The sequence below is a fragment of the Dermochelys coriacea genome, chromosome 10, assembly GCF_009764565.3.
Source record: "Dermochelys coriacea isolate rDerCor1 chromosome 10, rDerCor1.pri.v4, whole genome shotgun sequence".
NCBI classification, from domain to species: domain Eukaryota; kingdom Metazoa; phylum Chordata; order Testudines; family Dermochelyidae; genus Dermochelys; species Dermochelys coriacea.
The window spans coordinates 13812248-13831997 of NC_050077.1; the positions used below are offsets into that span (position 1 = coordinate 13812248).

The 19750-nt window shown below is 43.4% G+C and overlaps 1 protein-coding gene across 4 annotated transcripts in view; it reads left to right on the forward strand.

The window, feature by feature from the left end:
• The first annotated feature begins 12635 nt into the window (after positions 1–12635).
• Positions 12636–19750, forward strand: part of PDGFA (platelet derived growth factor subunit A) — a 29621-nt gene continuing 22506 nt past the window's right edge. For 2 of the 4 annotated variants that reach the window (XR_005295469.2, XM_038420784.2), the window contains exons 1-2: positions 12645–13491; positions 15040–15136. Coding sequence is in view for 2 of the 4 variants with exons in the window: in XM_038420784.2 (XP_038276712.1) it covers positions 13429–13491; positions 15040–15136 (160 nt within the window). In the remaining 2 variants the exon portion in view is untranslated. Of the gene's footprint in view, positions 13492–15039; positions 15137–19750 lie in introns of all 4 variants that reach the window. The other 2 variants (XM_038420785.2, XR_005295470.2) reach the window with 2 other exon arrangements.

Here is a 19750-nt window from a genome sequence, read left to right on the forward strand (position 1 = left end):
GCACAGGTAAACTAGCTGAACTTGCAAATGTTGATGGCACTAAATCAAATAAGGGCAAATGCAAATTTACATCCATGCTTATACACACATATAATGGCAGTTATATATGCAAACCAGAGAGAGAGATTGTAATGGGTTATACTGGCCCTTTAAGCCCAGAAGGGTAAATCTCAGGGGCCAGGCTACCCCATTCTGCAGCAGACAGAGACTCAGGGACCAACAGAGGCAGATGCTGAGAGAGAGGAAGCAGTCCCAGGGTAACAGCTGGTGTCTGGAAAACTCCATGCTAGGGTTCTCCTCGGCGTCTGGGACCAGGAGCCTTGTGGGATAAGGTGGGGTAGGATTTCTTTTCTCAGCCAATCAGGAAAGTTCTGGGAAAGATGGTCACATATAATGTGCCTCTTCCCTCAGAATGGGGAGAGATTGCTTGCCTGCTAACCTCTCCCTGGCCAGAGAGAATGAGACTGAATTGCTTTGATTCCTCCAAGCAGAGGAGGAGTGTCAGGAAAACTGTGCCCAACACTGATGCCTAGGGATAGGAGAACACTTTGTTGTGAAAGGTTTTTTTCCAAGTTTCATTTCTCTGAGTGGCTTTGTAGCCAGTGTGGATGGAAGCAGTTGAAAGGGCTGGCTCTGGTTCTCAGCGTGATACATAGCGATAAACCAAACACAACTCCTAATGGTAAAAAACCACCGTCTGATGCAGACCATTATCCCATTATGTACAGCATGAGAAGACTGAAAGGACATACAAAGGCATTGTAAATGCCTTGCGTGGTGCATGCACAGTGGTGCTATTAACATTCATGGAATCTGTGTGGGCATCAAGTGAGGGCACTCCTGAGTGAGGGCAAAGGAGATGAAATGGAACTGAAGCGGGAGTAGTGTAGGCTCCTGAAGAGAACAGCCTAACTATGCAATTGAACAACGTGTCTGACTTGGTGGCTCCTTTGGGAATTTTGTCCCCATGAGGATGACCGGAAATGGCCCTTAGCTGGGTGACAGAACACCTGTGCGACTCTCTAGCAAGTCCTCCAGATGGCTTGTCCTCTGAATGGCAGTCTTGTATTCACTTGCATTAGAGCCTTAGTAGCATTTTAATGCTGACTCTTCATGTGTACATTCATCTTCCTTCTTAATGTGCAGCTAGATTAAAAAATAATAATAATAAAAACTCTGCTATGAAAGTGAGTTGGCCACAATAAATTGAAATTCTGGATCTATTACGGCCTCTTGTGTCATGTGTTTAGGACTAGAGTCTGATCGCACACTGGGTTTATGCTAGTATAACTCCGCCGACTTCAATGGGATTATTTCTTATTTAGGATCTGTTACAAAACCTATTGAAATCAATGGAAAGACCCTCCCAGACATCAATTGGCCTAGGATCAGACCCTTAAACCAACATAAGTGGGATCAAAATTAGGTCTTTGGTGTATGCAGTTACAATCCTTATGAGAATTAGCTATTCTATAAATGGCTGAGAAAGTTAACTTTGAAAAAAAATGAAGTGTATTCCCTGTGGAAGCTGGCCAGCCTGACAGCACTGGAAACTGAATCTCCCTAACCACAGAGCAGGCAAAGTATGGAGAATGCCATTCTGAGCCCATTCTGCCATTGAGCTCTAATCCAGTTCTGGGGAGACCACATGGAGTGCTGAGAAGGTAATTTGTGCCTTCATGCCTCTTTAATCCTGGGCCTCTCTGCCAAAGGTGTTATGTTATGGGGGTGTTTTTTCTGATGTGAACATGTGTATGCTAGAAATTGGACTGAGACCACATAGGTCACCGAAGATCAAAGCTGCATTTTGAAGCAGTGACACAGAAGTAAAAGACTCCCGATCTCATTACCTGTCCCTCGAGCCATCTGGTCTCCCATCTCAGCCATTTCACTTCATCTTTTCCAAATGCCAAAAATGATTAGCCCCTATTATGAAGTACTGGCTTTTCAAATGGAATTTACAGCCACTTTTGAGCGATCTGAGCGCAAAATAAAAAATTACAAGATGCGATACAGAGAGTTGGTCATAGCAAAAAGTTTTTCTGATGACATTTAGGGTAAATAAATGACTCCGGGACTTGGAAGGAGGAACAGAAATTGAATTCCAGATGGTTGGGAAAGCAGAAATGAAATAGCAAACTCCTACTGTAGGGCGGGACCAGGAATCCAAGATATGGGGAACATAGAAGTTGGGGAATGTGCGGTTATGAGGTAGAAAGCTGGGCTGGAGACCGTTCACAAATACATTTGAAAACCAGGAGAGCAATTGGTTGTGAGATTCGGAGATAGTACATGAGGGTGACATGGAAGGGGTGTGATAATATGGGCTCTGACTGAGCCAGGTACATAAGTATATGCCTAACTTTAAGAATAGAAGTTGTCCTGCTGAAATCAATGGGACTACTCATGGTGTTAAAGTTAAGCATGTGCTTAAGTACCTTGCTGAACCGGAGCCATACTGAGATCTTGCTTTCTTTAGTTCAGCATTCTGCCTGTCCCCCACCCTCTAGAGATTTAGTAAGCCCTAAAAGGACATAAGATCATGAGTGTCAAGAAGAAAGTGATTAAGGCGGGAATAAGGGATTCATCAGCAATTATATGCTGTGGGTGAGGAGAGGCAGAAAGATCCCTTTACGCACCATGGAAATGTGCAAGAAAACATAAGCAGAGACAATAAAAGGGAAATGCAGAAGAAAACAGTTGAGATCAACTACCTACCTTGGGGGTAAAGTTAAGGGCTCCATGAAGGACAGTGATAACAGCCAGAGACTATCATATAAGCTAGCAGACAGGAAGTATGAGGAAATGAAGTCATATACTGTACTAGTCCAGTAGTTTTGAATTCTGACACTATAATTGCAAAACATAACATGAAAAAGTATAAACAAAGGACAATGGCCCATTTCAAATCCACCTAAGGGAGTGAGCACCCAATGCCCATTTCAATTATCTTAGCTACCTCTGGAAATCTCACCCAAATCCCAATACTGGCCCTGTACACGCAAGTTTTTTAAAAGGTCTATTTGAGCCAGCATTTGATTTATCCCTCCTTTCCACAGTGCTGACCTGGACTTTGGTTGGCCTTGCCCATTAGGAGGCAGAAGGGTCAGTGAGTCATGAGATGGTTGGGGTGACTAGATGAGGGTTGAGTTGCACTTCTGAGAAAAGAGAAGCAGGCAAGATTACTCCTGTCATATTGGGGGCTTTGCACCCTGGACCACTGAATACTTTTAAAAGTCGTGAGTAACTATTTTAGACACTTGGGGTCCTATTACAGTCAATGAGAGTTTTGTCAATACAGTCAGGATTTCACTCGTGGTCTTATAGTAGCGCAGGTTTTTGTCTTGAACAGAGACAAAATTCCACCAAAGATGCTTCGTTGGCCGAATTTAGCATTGAAGAGGATTGGACATTCAAACTGCATCAATCCCTGCCAGGGGCCCTTTCACTGACAGAACAGCTAGTGAGAGCATTCAGAGTAAAAATTACAGTATCTCCAGGTCTTTGTAGTGTTGTTGTAGCCATGTTGGTCCCAGGATACTAGTGAGACAAGGTGGATGAGGTAATATCTTTTATTGGACCAACTTCTGTTGGTGAGAGAGACAAGCTTTTGAGTTTAGGGAGAGCTCTTTTTCAGGTCTGGGAAAGGTTTCAGAGTAGCAGCCGTGTTAGTCTGTATTCGCAAAAAGAAAAGGAGTACCCGTGGCACCTTAGAGACTAACAAATTTATTAGAGCATAAGCTTTCGTGAGCTACAGCTCACTTCATCGGATGCATTTGGTGGAAAAATTTGGTGGTCTGGGAAAGGTACTCTGAACGTCACAGGTAAATAAGGAGGAGGAGGAGGAGTAATCATTTTACCACTGAAATCCAGGGTGAGTGTGCTACAAGAACACCCAATCATCTTCTGGCACCATTAGAGTATATTTGGGTTACTAGGCTGCAACTTGCATCTTATCTAGTAGCCATACAAGACGAAATGAGACATGAAAGCTGTGGAGAAAGGGACAGAGAAAACACATAGGTGAGCAGAGATTTGGGAATGAAAAGTAAGGAAGGCAAGTGAGGTGGGACAAAGGAATAAAGATGTAGGGAAAGGGGGAAGGAAGGGAATGGAAAGAAAGAAAGAAATAGAATGGGTATAGAGTAGAAAAGAAGAAATGGGAGATATAGAATGTGTTGTAAACAGGAGTGTATTTGGCAATTTGAAATGCATACACACCGTGGCTGGTGTGTTGCCCATAACCTTGCAAGCTAAGCAGCCATTATGCACCACACAATCATTAATGCAACAAATGCCACCAGAGATACCTAGCAGGATGTTAATATAATGCCTGATGAAGAAACCACCTGCTAGTTTGGCAAGATGACCCAGGAAAGATAGACAAGTCCTAGGGATTTTGCATTATTTAATAAGGCATCTATTGCTCTCTCAACACACAGATTACCTTTATGGGAATTATACACATCAAAGGTGAAACAGAGACATAAGCCCAAAATCTCTACAGGTGTAAACAGGCAAAAATCCATTGAAGTCAATGGAGTTGCACCCATTTACACCAGCAGAGAATCTGACCCCTAAATATTCTATTCTATTCTATTCTATTCTATTCTATTCTATCTATGTAGGGTATTGAGAGGATTTCTGTCTTTATAGATCCTAGACGCCAAGGGCTTCTTGCTCACGCTGGTGTAAACCTGGAGTGACTGCAGTGATGTCAATGGAATTATACTGGTGGGAGAGGAGAATTGGCTCCTACATGGTTGCTACAGAAAGGTATTTTATGGAGAAAAGAACAGTTTGCTCTCCTGTTTTTAATTTGAAAACATCATAGCAATAAAACTGATGTGTATCATTATTCATTATTTAATACTGAGTAGTGTTGCAGCCCTTTACAGACATGCAGGAGAACATGCTCCTACCCCAAGGAACTAAAGGTTGCGTTGGCAACTTGCAATCCAGCCCCAGGAAGAGCTAGCAAGCAGGTGTGTTTTCCCAGAGGCAGAGCATGGACTGAGACTCACAATTCACTCCCTCCTTTCCCCTTGCTCCATGAGAAGTAAGTTGTACCAGTTCCTTTCTGGGCACAGTTTACTTCCCCCTCTGCACTGGCTTAGATGTGCTGGCTAGCATGTTGGGAATGGAGCTAAGACTGCCCACTTTGCACATATCTGCATGGTAGGGGCAGTAGCAATCCCCTGGCAGCTACTCTCCCTGCCATGTTACAGGTAGCTTGTGCAGGGTCTTAAGAGACTTTTATATCCCTTTACTTCTCTGCATGGGCCCATAGCCAGAGTCAAGACCTGGCCCTAACCAGAGACGCGAAGCAGAGATTCAGGGAGAGAGTTATGTTATCTTCTGACCTTCTTTTAACCCTTGCTTCTTTGCTCATTTTTTATTTTAACACAAGGTAACTGTAGCACCTTCCCCCATCCATCTTCTCCCTTGGCCTTATTCCCTCAAACCTTGCAGAGTCATCCCTGTGCTTTGCCTCCTCCCAGTTTCATGGAAGAATTCAGTCAAGTGGATAACAGAATTATTTATCATCCTCTCCCTTTCCAGGATAACATGCTGCTTCTGGAAAGCACTGAGGAGCACGGGAGATCACACTACAGTTAAACACAGACAGAGCTTAAAGGGTCATATCCTCGCATCGATTTTTACACCGCTCTCATTGATTTCCAACAGGGAAGGAATTCAGCAGGTAGATCGATGGCAGGATTTATTAGTCAAATGTCACCCATTTAAAGGTGATCAAATGCTGAATTCTACAAAGCCAAGGGAGGATGCTGGGGGTGGCTCATCTTTTGCTGAAAAATAGGAAATCCATTTTTGGTGCAGATCTAAGTAGAGAATGTATTCTTTCTGATATGTGACACTTCAGCTATGCTGCTTAGTCTGCTGATTTATAAATAGGTAACACAGGCCACAGGACCAAGGCAACAAGGATCAAGACAACCACATGTGACATAGTTGAAATGGTTTGAATATTTTATGCTTCTTTACAAGTTTGTTAACAGCACTTTGTGATACGGCAATCCTAACACTCACCGGAACATCCATTCATGTTTTCACTAGGAAAAACAGAAGTGTGTAGGGTCAAGGGTCTGGAATGGGGCCCTTGACAGTGAATAGGATTTAGGCTCCTAAGTGCCTGCCTTTTGAAAATGAGATTCAGGCTCCTAAATCTGTTAGGTATTACAACGCTGAGCGCAGCAATGCCTAAATACATTTTAAAATCAGGGCCTATGCGGCTGGATACCAGCTTGTCAAATGGATATAAAGGGGCAGTGTTGGATTTAGAAAGTGCTTTGAGTAAGATGCTAGACAACAGCCTAGTATTCTTACTCTTATTATTGAGTTGTATGACTCAGCAGCTCTTACGCAGAACGCCCCATTGAATTCAATGCCGAAGAACTGACGGCACATGGGCCCTTGTTATTATTTATTGTGTTGTGTGTCTGTAGTTTGGACTGAAATGGGCAGTATTATCATTACACACAATCATTTGAGAGTGAATGTCTCACAACAGCTAGAAAGTTGGATTAAGAGACGATTACCTTCAGAAGGACTTTGTTGTTGGCCCCAATCTGGCAAAGTATTTGAGCACATACTTCATTTTAAGCAGAGGGATTCCATTGGGGCTACTCCTTTAAGTAAAGTTAAGCATGTGCTGTTTTGCAGGATTGGGAACTTTGGGCTAGATTTTCAGCCACAGCAAATTGACTTACTCGAGCTGAGAATCAAGCCCCCATGTTTTTAGAAAAAGCCACAATATGTTTCCAAAAGGGAGATGTGTAGTGGTAAGACGCGCAGCAGTGTTGTAATTGAATCCTTTGAAGTACCATCTCCCCCATTTCTGCATGTTGCCTTAGGATCAGTGGATCAAAGGGCCAGAGATCCAACTAAGGAATTTCACAGTCCCGACAAACATCTCCAACTCACCACTAATTAGCCACTTCCACAATAATACTTGTTGTCCCTGTTAATTCAATGTCCGTGGACCTGATCCTGCAGCCCTTACATGGGCAGTCCCTCCTTCAGTGGGGCTATTCACGTACAGATGATGTAGCTCCGCTGAGTCACAGGGTTGCATGGATGCAGGAGAGTAAGAATTTGGGTTTGCAGCTTTAGACTTTTAGGCAAGAACTGTCATGCTGTGTTTATATGGTGCCTAGCACAATGGACCTGAGCTGGGTCAGGTGCTACCAAAATACAAATAATAAGAACTAATATTGCAGTTTTATGGTAGATAGCAGGGCTGAGTTACATCCTGGATTCAAATCGAAATGAGAATGATGGTGTTTCTCACTGACTTTGCACTGGTATAAATGACAACACAAGGAGCACAGCTCTGGATGATCAGGCCCTAGGTGTAAGATATATTTACATCCTATAACTATATTTTATACCTTAAACTGTGTTGGCACTCTTACAGGTATTCAGCTAAATATCAATGACAAAGTACAGTGCACTTTTAATAGATTTCTCCAATAAGCATGTTAATTTGACTTGCTGTCATTCCATTGTTCTGTGGAGAAGGGGAGCAGGGAAGAGCTTAATATACCACCAAAATAGTGTGCTGGTATGCAAATAGCTTGGTTTAATGCCAAACAATGTATCTCACTATCCAGTCTGGCAACTCAGCCAGTTCATACACTCAGTCCTGAAGGTGAACTTCGTGTCACCCAGCAGTGACTCCTACCCACCAGGATCCTTTATCCTTGTCTCTAGGGTGGAAATATTATTTGCATATTACACAAATCCTGCCCATAGACTTCTATGAAACAAGGGTTTGATCCCGTTCCCATGGAGGTTGATGGCAAAATGCCCATTAATTTCAATGGAACAAGATCAGGCTCTGAATGCAGATACCATCCCATTAGAAAAGACACTAGTCCATCTCCATAAACACTTTGACTTAAAATACAGGAGCAGGAACAGGTTGTAGAGGCCAGAAGGTCTCTGTACATTCATTGGATAGATCATGTGAAAATTCAATGGACTCCTCCTTACTGATCACTTTTTCTTACCAAAACATTTCCATTGATTTGCATGTGTGATTTTTTGAAGTACCTGTCTCCCATGAAAGTATCTGGAATGCTGTGTAAAATGATAATAAACAAAACAGAGCTCAGCCCAGAACAAATAGGCCAACAGAAGAGCCCAAAAGAAAGAGCTGAAAAGAGAGGCACAAATATCCATAGGTGTAACAACTGGAAGAGGGCAAAAATTGTCCTTGTTTGCTCTCTTCAGTTCTTGAGCAGTCCCTCGTCACAGATCACATTTTAAAAAGGGGTGACCTTCCACACTGTGCACTTGTAATTTTTTTGCCCATAAACCCATTGCAGACCGTGAGCCTGTCTCTCTCTGACAACAGGCACAAATCAGGCAGTCAACAGTACTGGTAGGTAAGATGATTTGTGCATGTAATTTATTTATGCAGACTCAGAGCTACAGGAGCAAATTTTCCAATGTGCCCATGGAGAGGGAGGATAGGCCTCAGTCCATCTGAAAACATAGGCCAAAGAAATGAGTGTTCAAAGTCTGACATCCTTCTCCTTTAAAGAAGTGGGTGAGCTGCCCTTTAAATGCACTCTTTATTTAAAGCCATTTGCCTATGTTACTTTCCGGATTGTGCTTTTTAGATTCTGTCCATGGCTTTTATAAATGTTTGGGATTGTTGCTGAAAGACCTGGGATCCTATTTTCTGAGACTGCTCCTTACGGTCTATTTCTGGAGCCATGATGCTTTCTGCTCTAAGTAATTTTGCATCTGCTATGTGACAGAGCCTTTGTTACAGAATGTACCCAGTAAAATGGTTTAGACAGTGACTTGCCTAAGGGTTACTTCCAGTGTTGGTGTCCTTCCGCCTTCCGTAAAACAAATAGGCCATCCAAAGAAGAACAAACAAAACACGTGACTAATATTTTTATTATGTTTTTAACATGATTAAGAAGCAGACAAATCCCCAAACTGAAATCAATGTGTCCACTAATCTGGGAGGTTTTGCAGGATTAACTTTCACATTTGATTACAAAAATACAAACTTGTTTGTCAGGCAGTCAGATGCCAGAGCAATAAGGGCCACAGAAATGCCTATGTATAAATCAAATCATTAGAGTGGCTGCAGCCAGTTGGTTGGTGGCCATTTTAAAATTGTCCTAACTCCCACCTGCTGCCTCCAGTGCTTCCTTTAGTTTTCTCTGGCTAACTTGTCGGAACCCAGAGATCCTGCCCTTCCACTCCTCCCCTTTGCAGCTTCTTCCTGCGCTCTCCTGCTATGAGACCGCTTCCTTCCCAAACCCCTTCACAGCTCCTTGGCCTCTCTCATCAAACTTTGTAAAAACATGATTTGGTTTCATTATACCAGTTGACCTAGCCCACGTTTATACTAACTTAGCCTGAACTGGTTTAAAATAGCGTTTGAACTGGGTACAACAGAGATGATTTGGGCCACAGTATGAAAAGAACTTTATATACAGCTCAGGACTCCATTGTGCCAAGTACTGTACAAACGCAGAACAAAAAGATCGTGTCTGCCCCCAAAAGCTTACACACTAAGTAAAAATATAATTCATAACTCTTGTGTTTTCTGAAGTGTATAGAGTAGCTGTTGTCCCTAAAAGCCAAAAAAGTGTCCTACTTAATGCAATGGTGTCTTATAATTTGCACTAATCCTCATTCACATCCATTAAAACTCCTACATCATCCCTCCCTAGATATAAATGGATATAGATATTACATAAAACTATAGTAATCCACCTATGGTATACTTATGTACAGTAGACTTACATGGACGATACCATTGAAAACTCTAGTGCATTGTATATTACTTTTATGTGACATTTTTCCATATAAAAGTGTCCTAGCCTGTTAGTAAGAATTCTTAAACACAACATAGGGATTTTCATATAGAAGGCTACTTAGATACAGAATTTCCTTCATAAGCATAGAAATAACTTTTCAGAGAGGAATAAAACTGCATAAAGAAGTTTCTGCAAGCTAGGCTCTGATCATTGGACGTTTTTGGCTCTTACATATTTTGCCCCATTATCAAATATTTGCAAAGAACCATATAAACAGCCAAGTGTAAAATGCTTCCAGAGGAAGGATGCCCATCTGATCACTATGATAGATTTAAAAAAGATGCAGGTGCAGTAAATTTTTCATGAAATGATGCATACAAGAAATACGATCTTCTTATCACTAGATAACAGCTAATATTACTTCTGAAGTTGGTTTTTACTAAAGGTTCAACTCTTTAAGGAGTTACCATTGAATATCCAGCCAATTATGTTTCTAGATAAACATTAGCCAATGAACTAATGAGGGGGAGAAATAATTGCTCAATGAGATTTGCATTGTTAGACTCTTCCCAACCTTTTAGGGACAGCATTGTTATTATTACTATGACAACACTGACCACAGGTTTAAATTTAACCCCCACAAATGATTAGAAGAAATTAAACAGTTTAAATTTAAGTCATCACTTTTCTGCTTGTGTGATGTCGCCCTCTCCCCCTCCCAACCAGGAATGGTAACCCACAATCCACCCTGCACGACTCCATATCTGTATCACTCTGCTGATTATAGAACTGAGTTATACATACACACATCTGTGTGCGCTGCAAGGTGGCACTTGAATCGTCCCTTATCAGGAGACATTTGGAAATGGTTGCACACTGGCTCATGGTTTTCCATCTCCAGAAAAGACCCCCCTTTTAAGTGCTTCCAAATCTTTCAAGGTTTTGTGTTTTGTTGGTCCTGAAGACCACCCAGTGAGTCTATATGACATCATGAGAGAGCAGTAAACGCACTTGAAAGGCCACTTCTGTTCTGGTGGCAACTCCTATGCAATTGCAAAGTGCCCATTAAAGCACAGGTTGTTTCCTAGAAGCATGCCCAAGCCAGTAGCATGTAAACCCCTTCGGGGGCTCTAGAAAGCATTCCCTTTTGAAATGCTGCAGGAAACGCAGAGATGAAAGGATAAGTCTCCTGGCTGTGCAGTTACAGTCTATTGTCTTCCATGAAGGAGAGTTATCACTCCACAGTTGTGTTATTGCAGTTAATCCACTTAAAGGCTATTGGATTTGCAGATGAGCTGAATTCTTTGCTCCTGCTATTAAGATGCTTTGTTGAGACGAGAAAGGGCTGTTATTTCAATCACAATGAGTTCAGTGAGATGTCAGGGTGCAGCCGACACCTTGTGCCCGTTTACAGCGGGGAAGGGGGGGGGGATTTTCTCTGCCCCCAGGAGGAAGCTAGAAACGCCTTTGATTTGAGCACTCAGAGAAAGCGCCCAAATCCCAGACCAATTATTAATTGTTAACGAGTTCGCTCAATCCGGAGTGTCATCAGAACACTGGCCCCAGGCGATCGGTTGTGTAAACGGTGGCCAAGGAACCCTGCCCTGCAGCTCCCTGGCATGCAACGCGGAAAGGAGGGGCTGAATCAATAGGATACAGGTTTAATATGTAACAGAGTCGGCCCTTGAATAAGGGGCAGGGCACAAAGCAGCTGCTGCGCGTTGACTTTGAACCTTTCCACCGAGGAGAGCAGCTCAAAGTCAAGCCACCCCTGCGCGCCCAGACGGACACACACCCACGGCGCAACAAGCAGCGGCTCCAGCCCGTGGCAGTCTCCCGCCTGCTGCACGGTGGCCTATCCGCCGCCTTCCGCAGGGGGGATTTGGGAGTGAGGCGGGGGGGAGGGGGCTGGTGCGTGTGTGGGGCGGGGGGCGAACATGTGCCCACCCCAGTGACCTCCCCCTCCCTACGCGAGCACGAGCGCCTGGACTGCAGCAGCCCGGGAAGAGCGCGCGGCGCCCGGGGAGGGAACCTTGCACTTCATGCGGGTGCAAAGGGAAAAGGGGGTGGGAGGGGAAAGGTGCCGCAGGCGTAGGGTGGAGACGACGGGGAAGTTCTGGCCCTGCTGGCTGGGGGATCCCCCCCCCACTGCTCCCCTCCGAAGCACAGACCCCCCCTCAAGAGCTATTGCAAGCGCTTTCCTTTGAGCTTGGCATTCTCCGAGCAGCAGGACAATAGTATTTCCACCCCCAAAATATTTGCAAGGGGGGGGGAAGGGGACCATGTCAGGACCCATTAATAATATCCTCCTTGCCCACTTGTATGGGAGAAACTCAGGTCGCTCTGCCGCTTAGCTGTCTCCTTGGAGTGACGCGACCCTCCCCACGCAGCCCTTGGGTTTTTGGAGGGGGAGGGAGTGTATCGGGGGGGGGGGGTGCCGAATAATGGCGATTTTCCTTCGCCTTATAAGCGAGACAAGGTGGATGCTTTTAAGGTTGCAGCCTAGATCTGCGCAGAAGCTCTCAGCCCTTCCCTGTGCGTTGGAGCTGCTGGCTCATCCCTCCCTCCCAGTGCCGCAGAGGTGACAGGGTTTGGGCTGGCCGCGGGAGGGGGCAGCTAGCCCCCTCCCCCGGTTTTGCAGGGTCTCTTCTTTCCCCGGTGCGGGGCTGAGCTGCCAGGTGGCTTTGCAGCGTGCGAGGTTGGAGACTGCCGCAGGAAGCCCCCAGCCCCTCCCACTACTTGTTGTTTGCTGCCTGGAGTACTCGGGGGGGGGGGGGGGAAGAGGGAGGCGCATGGGGTGGGAGGGTGCCTGTGGTATATTCTCCTCCTCGGGATTATTTCACACTCCAGACAGCTCAAGAACCCTCCCTGGGAGTTCCGATTCCTCGCTCCGATCGGCAGAGCCGGTGCCGGCCCCCCGGGGATTTAAACCTGGCCTGTCTCCCGTGCAAAGTGGGGAAGAAACTGCACCAGGCAGCCTGTGATCTTGCAATATTGCTCCGATTTATTTTTTTTTAACCTCACCCCAGCCGGGGCGGCGGGGGAGGGAAAAGCGGGGGGCACTTTTCAGCAAGAGAAACATTTCGATCCCTATAAATAAAGATCCATTTACGGGGGGTGGGGGGAACGGTAGCGGAGGACCGGCGGCGGGGGGGGGGGCGATCTTGCAATAAATAAATAATTAAAGGAACCTGCTGCTGCTGGGGTTTGCCTCCTGCCGGGGAAGGGAGGCGGGTTTGAAGCGCTCCCGCATGTCTGGAGGGGGGCGAGCTTGTCTCAGACAGGTGATGGGCGTTTCGGCTGCGCTCCGGATTGACTCCTTGGGTTTCACTTTGGTCTGATCTAAGCAAATATGCAGAAGTACCGGCTGGTCTAGTCCTAAAGCCAAGAGGAGCGGGCGAGAGAGCAGCAGAAGCGGAGCTCCTCTAGCCAAGGGAACATACAAATCCCCCAAGCAAGCCCCCCCACACCTCAACGTGGACGAAGAGCCCCGAGCCTCACGCCTCACCCGTGTCTTTCCCCGAGGGATGGTACTGAATCCCCCAGCCACAGGAGCCGGGCTGGAGCTCCGACACAGCACCCTTACCTTTGATTCGTGCCCCAAGTGTGTTAGAACGCGATGAGGACCTGGGCTTGCATTTTGCTGATAGGTTTTTGCTACCTTCCCTTTGCGTTTCCTGAGGTAGGTGAGACTGGCTTCTTGCATTGTTAATTCCGAGGGCTCAGCAGCGGCGGGGGGGTTGGAAAGAGTGTGCTGAAGGTTGCTTGGGAGGGGGAAAAGCTCCTGGTTTTAACCCGGGCCGGGGGAGACCGATTGTGAGTTCCCTCCAGGGCATCTCTCAGCATTGCTGCCGGTGGAAGCGATTCACCGCTGTTGCTAGAATTTTGCAAAGGCAAAACCAAGTTGCCATGTAGGGTGCAAATGGGTGAACGGAATGACCGTGCATTTTGCTCCAGGGCTGTTTGCTGGCTGCAAAAAAAAAAAAAAAAAAAAAAAAATTAAATACCCACCCCGTTACAGTTTTCGACACCCATCGGAACGCAAACGGCCTTGGGATTATTTGCAAAGAAATCCGTGCTGCGACCTGTTGTTGCATGGCAAGGAGCAGGAATTATAGCACAGTTTCCTGCTAAGAAGAAACTAGAATGAAACCGCTGATAAAATGACCGAGGAGCAGTTACTATACTGGGTTCATATATACACACACGATCTGTGTTTAAAACCGAAATCATTAAAACCTCCTCTTCAGAGCTGAGGTTGTTCTTATGCGGCCAAAAATGTAAAAATAAATATCCCTGCACCTATTTATTTGGAACCCAACCAGGGAGAAGTGGGGTTTAGTCTGACCGTGTGGTCAGTAGTTTCCTATGGAGAGAGATCTAAGAGAAACATGATTTTCTGTCTCTGGGGATTATTACAGGTGGCCATTTGTAGGGGAAAAATGAGGGAATTTGTAAGACAACTGAAACCCCACTTCACCTCTCGCTAGCGGCACAAGGCACATGTCCACCTCAAAGCATCGTACCTGGGGGGTTGTTATTATTATTGCAAGTTTCATTTTCGTTTATAGGTACAGCGTGGGGTACTTGTTCTAGGATACATGATTTCTCTCTGCTTCCCGACAGACGGTGGGGGAAGGTGCTGACGCCCTGGGTTGGTGTGAGCTTATAACCAGCTTGAAAACTTTGTTTTATCCCCTTCCTGTGAGTTTCTGGGAGGTTTAAGGATCTCTCCACCTGGCAGAAACTTTAAACCAGCTCAAAGATGAAAGCGTTAAACAATTGCTCAGGGGGTTTGGGTTTCAGAGTCGTGGCGCATTTCAACTTGATCTCTTCTGCTGGTGGTGATGGCTCTGGGAAATCATAAACACCTAGGCACCCTCCCTCTCCCCCTGTCTCTGCACAACAGCGGGGCTATCGAGCGGTGGTGAACGCAGGACGACTCCAAACACTGTGGAGGGGAGATTTTAAATGTCTAATCGAAACACGTCCAGCAAAACCCTCCGACGCAAGGCGATGCCTAAAATGAGTTACTTGGAAATCTTAAGCAAGGAGCCCGTTTAATAGAATTTCATGCGAAAAGCCCCATTCCACTTGCGTAGTGGGGTGCAGGGTAGAATCAGCTCAGAGCTTTCAGGGGTGTCCATAGGCACACTCAGCCTGCATGTTCTGAGAGGTGATCCTGGAGCAGGAGGGGGAAGCAATGATTTGGTGTTTTGTCTGTTTGAAGGAAGCTGAAATCCCCCAGGAGCTAATCGAGAGACTGGCTCACAGCGAAATCCACAGCATCCGTGATTTGCAGCGCCTCCTGGAGATTGATTCCGTAGGTAAATTAGTCTCTTTCCTTCCTTCCCTTTTTATTCCACTGTTCAGAGGGATGGCACCTGGGCCCACAGCTCAGCACGTGTCTGTTTGTGGGGATGGCTTTAAAGAGACTGGTTCTGAATATTCCATTCACTCGTTTCTAGCGCTGGGTGGGCAGACAGACCTAGCCCAAAGATCAGAATCCAAAACAGGGAAACCAGAGGATGATGATGAGTCAGGCGTTTCTCCCCAATCCCTGCAGGCTTCTTAGGAAAGTCCAGTTACCCCCGACAAGGCTTATTTTGCATTTAAAAATGAAACCATCGAAAAGTGAGCAGAGGCCAAATAAACTTGGTGCACTTTTTTTCTCCCTGTAATATTAATGTTGGTGACCTTTGCACTGTGAGACCTCTTATCAGCAAAAAAAGAATTTCCATAATATTTATTATTGTTATTCCACTGCACCTTTATCTTTAAACTACTGTGTGAGAGTCATTTAAAATATTTGCAACAATATTTATGAATGAAGTAATGTCTCTCCAAGATCTGGGGCTTATTGAAAAGAAAATAAACTGTCCATACTGATTTTAAACAGGAACCTTCCTATGGAGCTTACGGACACTCATTCAGAAGAGAATAGCAGGAGGTTATTTTCTGCACCATTAGGCTTGTGAGACTGTACAATTCACTAATGTTCTACACTGAAACAAATGATTGCAGTGTGGAATTGAATCTCAGAATCATTGCATTATTGAGTCAGAATCATTACATTTCAATTGATGCACTTAGCTGTTGGAGGTTTCCTCAGTTAGTTTGTGAAAGAATAAAACAAACAGATGCATCCTCCATGAACCAAGGGTAAACTTCTACCTTTCTAAAAGCACAAACAAAAAGTCAATGAGTTGTTGCTTGCATTGGTATTGGGAGAGCTCCATTTAAACCATATGGTATGCATTTTGGTAAAATATAGACTAGGCTCAATCCCCTTCATTCAATGTTGCAACATCTTTTAAACGTTAACTTAATTGTCTTATTTTTTTAAAGTGAAGTAATAGTGAACAGAAATGTGCCAGAAACATAGTTTACAGACATGGCTTTCCTTTTTCGTGATGCTAAGCAGTAACTGGTGTCCCATTAAACTGAAGTTCAAATACTCCTCTCCTTTCACACTGCTTTGCCATAATGGCTGATTACTAATACCATTAAACACATTCTTTCTTCAAAAACCCTCTTACCCATCTTGATTTTGGGTTGGTCTGAAATTTTTAGAGACAGAAGTTCTGCTCTGATTGTCATTGGAATTAAATAAGCTTTCACAATAGGGACAAACTAAGGAATCCATATGTCCCCACCTAAAATTGTGCTTTATACCATTCAAGTGCATAAGGACCTAATCCTGATCCCATTGGAGTTAGTGAATATTTTAGCTCCCGAGGGAGATGCCTGAGCACTTGGGAATTTGAACAGATTTTATTTATTTCCTGTGCCTTTGAGTCAATAATTGGTAGATACAAGACTATATTATTTTAAAATATGGCAGTGAATGGAGCAGAGCAGAGGAACTTATTCCAGGCTATAATTACTTATCTAATTGCAAATATCAAGCAGAAACAGTACTGAAAAATTAAGAAGTTAACCATAAATGTGTTATTTCATTTTGCTGTTTTACTGCAAAGCATCAGTCAGAAAGCACCAGAGAAACAGGAAATATAAATATTTTAATATTTGAACATGAAACATTAATATTTTAGGGCATGAATTGATAAAAATCCCCATTAAGGATCCAGTCCTGCACCTTTATTTTTACTTATGTGAGTAGTCCTTATCCAAGCATTAAACTCTATTACTCTATTCTGACTAATGGTTTCAGGACTGGGCCCTGATGGAGGTAGGTAGGCATTTACAAGCTTAGTCCATGCTTAAACACATCACTGTACCCAGTCCTGCAGTCTTTACTTTCATGAGTAATCCTTAGACCCCAAGTATTATTATAGCTATACAAAATCAATTAAAATTGAATTCAGTGGGTATACTTTGGAGATAAAGGATTGCAGAATTGGGCGTGTTTATTGTATGTGAGGTTAGCATGGGCTAGAAAGTTAGATGTCTGATGGTTAGCACTGCTAAGATAACATTTCATGCAATACTCTTTCTTTTGGTTTAATATATTTGTTACTTAGAATATTAACTGCATTTTAAAAGGGTTGGTTCAATTAAGATCTATGCAGCAGTTATGTTGGTGATTTTGCAGCATTTACTCTGATAAATTATGGATTGCACAAAAAACCCCAAACTTAAAAAACTCAAAACAAAACTCCACACAACCCATCCAATTATCGCTTTCTCCCTCATTTTAGTGCATAACCTTGTACATCCTTCCTAAAGTGACTCGCTTTATTAAACTCAATAGATCTTATCAAGTGAGTGAGAATTGCTCTTTTGGGCAAGGATTTGCAGAATTAGGCTTTCATGTAGTAAATGTCTGACTTTCCTAAGAAACATATATAGCTCAGTAAGGAGCAGAGTCAGTGGAAATTGAAAAGAGAGAGGTCACTTTCTCTCTCATACTGTAAAACAAACACAGTATATGTTTTTCACAAGTAAGTCTTTTAAGTCAGAGTGGGCAGCTCTTCCTTGCATTCTGACAGATTTTGATTCGATATTGTACTGCAAGGATGACTGATAACCCCTTCATAAAATTAGAAACCACACCCCCACACCATCTGGCATATTACTTAAAGAAAAACATTATCCAACATGGTGCTTATCAATGTTTTCAATAAAGAAAATTTGGGCCAAATTCTTCCTTGTTTGCCAGAAGCTGGAAATGGGTGATGGGATGGATCACTTGATGATCACCAGTTCTGTTCATTCCCTCTGAAACACCTGGCATTGGCCACTGTCAGAAGACAGGATACTGGGCTAGATGGACCTTTGGTCTGATGCTTGTTGTTCTTATGTTATTATGCTCTTATGGCCTGATCCTGCACTCCCTAGTCTAAGAAAACTACCACTGAAGGCAATAGGAATTTTGTCTCAGTAAGGATCCCAGAAACAGGTCCCTATGAAAGTTACACTGATGTAAATCCATTGAGTTTCACTGAGAGCAGAATCAAACCCTGGCTACTTAAAATATAAAGCATGCATGATTCCAGCTAGTAAATATCTCTAGCATTCAAGGTTCACAACTTTACTACTAATAGCTAAGAAAATAAATCACCAAAAAAGAGGCATTTCCTCTACTCTGCCTGCAAAATCTCTTTGGCTAGCAGTGTGTTTCTTACTATTCACACACTACCTTCTCCCTTCTGTCCTGTGGGTGGTAGAGTTCATTTCATCATCTAGTAGATTTGCCTCCTGCCTCATCACTGTTTGGACTGAGATGAGAATCTCCCACAGAGGGAACAATAGTTTCCCTGTACTAGTGGATGATGTTGGAGCATCAACCAGGAAATTCTAGTGCTGCTACAATGCTAAATTCTAATGGTGTATTATAAAATAACACACACACATGGAAAAATTGGTATTATGTTAGTTCATTAAATCACAAAGAGTCTAATTCATTTAAATCTCCTGTTGACTTTAGTAGTCTTTGGACCAAGCCCCAGTTTAAAAATGGACAAGGATGCAGATATTATCTTCTATTAGGCCAGCTGAAAACAGTGAAGGAGGCAAGCTTTTGAGATATGTTTGTATTTTGCTCTCTTCTTCCCCCCTCCCCACCCTTGACATGATGTAGGGAATGTGGCTCTGGAAAGCTTAAATACTATAATGTTATTCTTTTTAGTTACTAAATTACAACTCTCTACAGAAAAATGCATCCTACATGTTACTATTTTAATTTCTTTTAGTAGATCAAAGTTTAAAACTTAGACAGTCTCTGAGTTTGGATATCACCAAGGGCATATTTTAGACCGGATAGAAATATGATCATACTGTCTGATTTTGCCTTGGGCTTTTGGGAGTAGGATTGATTTGTAAGAGAGATTGTATTTGTTATTGTACATTGTATTGAATTCCTAAAAGACAAACAATGAGAATTTCATAAGCTGATGATGATACCAGGAACTTTGGGCCTCCATTTCTTGTACACACATCAAGATGATACTTATTTAGCAGAATACAAGTAAGCGCACCATTTGGGACTGTACCTTATGCACAGAAATTACATGTGAAAATGAGGACACTATACAGATATATAAGTATATAACAGTTGCTTTAGTTTTAGGGCACTTTTCACATGCTTATTTAGAGAGTACAGTAATCACATTATTGGCAGTGTCATAGGAACACCGAGATTTATGTATTAGCTACTCCGTGACATAGTGGAAAAATGCCAATCTAACAAAAAGAACAATTTCAACTACATTAAGGGACTGAGCTAATGGCTAGATTTTTTTTCTACCCATCATCAAAATGTTGTCAGTGCATCAGTGCATAAAAGATTAAAGAGAAATTATTTGATCAGCTGCCATGAAAACATTTGTTTTATTAAATGAACTACCCCATCTTAAAAGAGAGTGGCATTCATCTTGCTCAGCACAGCATCCTCAAAGTTGACTTAGCGACCAGTACATTTCAACATTTATAAATTGGGAATCATACTTTTTTCTTATATTCACATTTCTCAACTCTCT